Source organism: Chrysochloris asiatica, unplaced genomic scaffold (genome assembly GCF_000296735.1).
Source record: "Chrysochloris asiatica unplaced genomic scaffold, ChrAsi1.0 scaffold00007, whole genome shotgun sequence".
Taxonomy (NCBI): domain Eukaryota; kingdom Metazoa; phylum Chordata; class Mammalia; order Afrosoricida; family Chrysochloridae; genus Chrysochloris; species Chrysochloris asiatica.
In genome coordinates this window covers 21,245,645-21,251,034 of record NW_006408525.1, presented here as the reverse complement: position 1 = coordinate 21,251,034, position 5,390 = coordinate 21,245,645, and the positions used below count along the sequence as shown (strand labels likewise).

General features: G+C 55.0%; 1 protein-coding gene across 1 annotated transcript in view; it reads left to right on the top strand.

The window, feature by feature from the left end:
* Positions 1 to 497: 497 nt before the first annotated feature.
* The window catches only part of NGFR (nerve growth factor receptor), a 17,602-nt gene continuing 12,709 nt past the window's right edge, over positions 498 to 5,390 (top strand). Inside the window, exon 1 of the mRNA XM_006832485.1 lies at positions 498 to 694. Within this exon, the coding sequence (XP_006832548.1) occupies positions 626 to 694 (69 nt within the window). The 5' untranslated portion in view covers positions 498 to 625. The remainder of the gene's footprint in view (positions 695 to 5,390) is intronic.

The following is a 5,390-nucleotide window of genomic DNA, read 5'->3' as shown; positions in this document are numbered from 1 at the left end:
CCAGGGTGGACTCCATACTGAATGTCTGATCTACGCCCCTTCTAAGTCACCTGCTGTTCCTCCCACCCCCCTAGACCTTGGCACTGAAAAGGATGAGTGGAGGGGAAGGGACCAGGGGATGAAGGGCAGGGCGGCAGGGGCACTTTTGCAGATAACAGCGGTATAGGACGCAAGTTCCCGGGATGAAACCAAAGCCAGGAGTGGAGGAAGATGGGTAAAGCTCTGCTGCGGTCCACTGCCAGAGAAGAACGGGAACTCCCTGGCCACTGGGCCTACAGTATCCGTACTGGGCAGCGGGTACTAGGGTGGGGTGGGATAGAGTCTCGGAAGTCCTGAGCGCGAAGAAGCGACAGCGGGATGCACCGGCTCGACTGCCGTACGCCCTCCCATCTCTCAGCTCCCCTCCCCGAGGCAGCGCGGCGGGCACGGTTCCGGGGCTGGGCGGGAAGGAGGCGGGGCCGCCGCACTGGCTTCACCCAGCCCCTCCCGCCACAGCCAGAGCGAGCCGAGCCGCAGCTAGCTCCAGCGGGCGGCAGGCGCCGGAGCGCAGCGCAGCGCAGCGCAGCCCTATCGGCCCGCAGAGCCGACCGTGCTGGAAGCCGAGCGCGGCCGTGTAAGACCAGTGATGGGGGCAGGTGCCGCGGACCGTGCCATGGATGGGCCGCGCCTGCTGTTACTACTGCTGCTGCTGGGGGTGAGTGCTCGCCGATGGGGAGTCCGCTTCCGAGGTTAACAGGGCGCCGCCACCCTGGAGACAGAATAGAGTATTGGGGTCCTGGATATTAGGGGCTAGAGGCGAGAGAGGGGCTTTGATGTTGGGATACTCCGAGGAGCGTCGAGGATCTCGGAGCGCAGACCCTGTGTATTCCAGGGTTCCAGGGCAAAGAGTGAACAAGAGCGGCACACGGATGCCGGTCCTCGGGTACCGCGGAGAGATGCGGGAAGAGCTGGGAGGGGTCTCTAAGAAGGAGGTTATGGGGCTCTCAGATGCCTGGGTTCTTCAAAAGAGGGAGCTTGAATGCAAGGATCTCAAGGGTGCTCCGGGGTCGTGGGACAGACCGAGAGGAGAGGGAATGGGACAAGGGCTGGGGTGAAGGGCTGGGGTGAGGAGCCACAGACCAGAGGATGGAACAATGGGGGAGGAGGTTGAAGGGACTGAAGGCTGAGGGGACCGGGTATCGGACAATGGGGACCGGCCAGACAATGGGGGGGAGGGGCGTCGTAAGAAGAGGTTCGGGAGCTGGAGGACAGTCGAGGAGTGCATCTAGGTGGGTTACGGTTGGCAGAAAAGGCGGTAGAGAGGTGGAAGCAAAAGGAAAGCAGATCGAGAAGGGGATGCGAAACATAAGGCGTCGGGGAAAAAGGGGCACCGACCAGCCAAGGGACAGTGGGAGGAGGAGAGAAGAGACGTGGACGCGGCGGAGCTCAGAAGGCGATTCCCGCGCCTCTCCCGCTCTCTTTCCTCGGCCTCGCCCAGGTGGGATGTTGCGGCTAGAGAGCCGGGTTAGGAGAGGGAGCGACCACTTCGGGAGGCGAACCCACTTCTCGGCTAGCCTACGGCAGGCGGGCTCCTAAGACGCGCTAGTGCTAGCGGTTTGAACAAGCGCCCGCGAACCGGGAGGGATGGAGCGTGCGTCTTTCGCTCGGGTCTGAAAGCGGCCACAGCTCAGTATGCAGAGCTCTGGGCACTCTAGGCAGGGACCGTCGGGGCAGCACACAGCCCCCAGCCGCGCCAGCTGCTGGCGGCCCGCAGGGGGCGCTGTGGGACGCAGCCTGTGGCGTCCACAGCTGCGCGCCCCAAAAGTCACGCGACCTCAGAGACTCTTCTGCCGCTCCCTGGGCTCCAGCGCATCGAAGGGTAGGCAGCCCGCCCGCGTCCGGCTCTTGATTCTGCCCAACCGTGACCCGAGGCACGGACTCAGCCAAGGATAGGTTCTCGTAGTGTCTGAACCCTCGGGGTAGTTCTGACACGATTTGCAGAAGTGACCTAGTGGGTGGTCACGAACTGAGTGCCTGGGAAGGTTCGGCAATGGAGCAGGCGTCTTCACCCTCCCGGTCTTCTCTCATCTGAGCATTGCACCCCCATATCCCCACCTTACAGAGAAGGAAACGGAGACAGTGAGGATTTAAACGATTGGACCAAGATCCCACAAGCAGGCTGGGGCAGAGTCGTAGCTAGACTTCCCCGCATCTGAGTCCTAGCTCGGTCCTTCCCCGCCCCCAAAGGCACACCAGTTCGGCAGGGGAGCTGACACCATCCCCAGTCAGGTCGCAGTGGAATACGGGGGCGGAGTAGCAGAGCCTTCTTCCGGCGCTGGTCCCATCCCGAAACTCAGCCCCGGACCCCTAGAGCTGGCAGTACCTGTGGCTTCGTGCCGGGCTTTGGGAGTGACCGCGGGCTCGTTTGCTGATTAATGCCGCCCGGCCGAGCTGCTTCTCTATTAAGAGTGGGGAGGAGAGCTGGGCGGCCAGCAGTGTGGGTACCAGAAGGGCAGGAGGAGAGAGTGTCCTCCAGTAGAGAAGAGGCCAGGAAGGACAGGAGCTGGGCGTGGCGGGCCTTGGGGGTCGGTAAGGAGGCAGTCGTGCAGAACCTGCCTCCTGCCGCCCAGCGGCCCTGTCCTCCGCCCAGACGCCAGCAGTGGTACCTAGGCCAACTCTGCGCACCACCGCGGTCCGACTTTCTTCCTGGGCCGCGGCGAGAGTGCTGAAACCAGAGCGCGTCCCGGCGGGTTGGCTGGCGGGCTGCGCCGGTAATGGAGGCACTTTGTCATTCAGACGTCTGTAACCGGAGCCTACGAGCTGGCTAATGCGCCTAATAGGGATGCAGCGAAGGCAGCAAATGTGCGGGCGAAAGTGGCTGGGCTGGGGGAGGCGGCTCCCGAAGGGAAGGGTCCTCACCTGGCTGGACCGGCCCAGCCCAGCCCAGCCTCGCGCCTCGCTTCTTCTTTGACAGGAGTGCGGAGGCGGGGATAATAAGCTGTTTTGCATACCTACTAAGTGCACTGTCCTGGGTATGTTCTCTTGCGTTATTCAATCCTTATGAGGTCCCAGGAGAATACATCTAGGTAGTTCCATTTTACAGTTGAGGAAGCTGGACCTCCCAGTCTTTTAGGCACGAGCCCAGCTCCCCCAGTGAGGGAGTGGTGGCACTTTTGTTGGAACCCACGATGCTTGGCTAAGAAACCTCTTTCTTCCGTATGCCAAGTTTCTAGATCACTACATTTCCTCTTCCTTCTAGCTCACTCAGAAACGCGTGACCCTGAATCCTCACTAGCCTAGCTATAAGACCTCGGCCCTAGGCCCTTGTTGTTAAGTGCCTTCCAGTCGGTTGGACTCAGCGACCAGAGTGGCTGGTGGGTAGAAATTGCAGACCTTGCGGTTAGCAGTCCAGGGCTTATCCTACAGCGCCACACCAGGGCTCACAAATTTGGCATCTTGTGTCCCCTTACCTTCACACAGACCCACTGCCCCAGCTCTCAAGTCTCCCAAGCAGCATCATATACTAGTAATTGGCTTATGCCTTCCCTGCCCCCCCCCCCACACAACTCAAAGCCTTAAAGGTGGGGGGGGGGCATTAGCCAGTGCCTTCCTGGGTTTGCATTGACCCCGACTCTCCAGATCTGTAAAACCCCTCCAGCCCTATTGAGATGGTTATGGCTTCAGTTACCTAAGGAACCTTTGATGAAGAGGTTCTGTTCTGAATGACTGGATCTCGCCACACTGAAGCAGTCATCCAATTCTTCTCAAATACTTTCAACTATTTTGGTGGGTTTTTTTCTATTTTATTCAATTACAAGAAATTTAACATTCTTAATAGTCAATGCATCTAATGTTCCCACTTAGTTCCGTTAAAAGCCTTGGAAGTCTAAAAATGGAAAGGAAAAAAAAAAAAAAGATTGCAAATATTCTTGAAGATGGGATGAAATCATTCGACCAAATTTGAAATGAGTTAGTATAATAAAGACAAAGGTTAGGGTAATGTATGGCTCATTTTGGTAAAATGATCTTTTTGAATCTGATTTTTTGAACAATTGACCTAAACCTTAGTTAGTCACCTGCCCTACCTCCCAAAACTACTTGGCCTTGGACTGGGTAAGCAAGGAGTATCCATCCAGCCCATTGACTGAGTGACCTCCCTGGACCTCCATTTCCCCATTGGTCAGAGAGAAAGTGAAAGTAATCCCTAACTCTTTCCTCTCAGAATCTCAGTCTGTCCTTCTCACTCATAGGACTGTAGTCCCCAACCCCACGAGAGGTCAGGGACCAAGTCTCATTAGAAACTCTCAATGTTCACTAAAATGGTTGCTGAATTAGTGAACTTTTAAATGAAAAGTCCTCCTTTGGCCCCCATGCCCTCTTTAACTCTTCCAGGTGGACAATACTATCCTGATATCTAACCTGGCTCCTGCATATAGTTGGTTTCTTCTCTCTGAGATGGCTAAATTCCCCTGCATTACCTCCCTCCCTGGGTCAGCTGTTCACTCACTCTTCCTACAAGACACTTCTTTAATAACTGGCTGGCAGTGTGCCAATGACTTGGTTCCAACTCAGAGCGACCCTGTACAGGGTTTCTGAGGCTACAAATCTTTGCGGGAGCAGAAAGCCTCATACGTCTCCTACGGAGCACCTGGTGGACTTGAACTGCTGACCTTGCAAAAAACCTACTGTTCCACAAGGGCACCTTTCTTTTGATAACTAATATTTATAAAGCTGTTACTATATACCAGACACATTTGCATACATTATTTCTTTTAATTCTCACAGCAACCTTATGAGGTAGGATCGACCCAATGTTTTTAGTTAGGAAAACTGAAATTTAGAGAAAGCACGTCATTTACTCAGAGTAATAGACTATTAAGTAGCAGCCCTGGGATTTTATGAAATAGGCAAAATAAAACAAGCAGAGCAACACATGGTTATTCATTAAGTGATGTCAAGTACAAATGCAAGCCTTAGCAGAACAAAGAGGACCCCAGACTTCCAGGAATAGGGACTAGCTCAAGGCTACCACCCCAACCAGTACCACAGACAGGCTCACTCAGCTATCTGGAGTCTAGGTCTCAACTGACTTCAACTAACTGGAATACAGCCCAGAGCCACAAAGGAAGCAAGAAATAATCTTACAGAAAAGAGGGGTGTGTGAGCACCGTACTCAACTACTCAGTTAATGTTCATAGCAACTCTATGAAGCAGGGGAAACCAAGGCACAGAGCAGTCCAACAACTGTCCCAGGTCACTTAGCTCTGAAATAAGGATTCAGAGCAAGGGAGGCACAACAGCTCACCCATTTTACTCAGAGAATTGCCCCTTCCTGGTTCAGACCCTACTTACATACATACCTTTCTACCAAGGCTAGTTGCAGAGTTTCTCAAGATTCAATTAGAATTGGG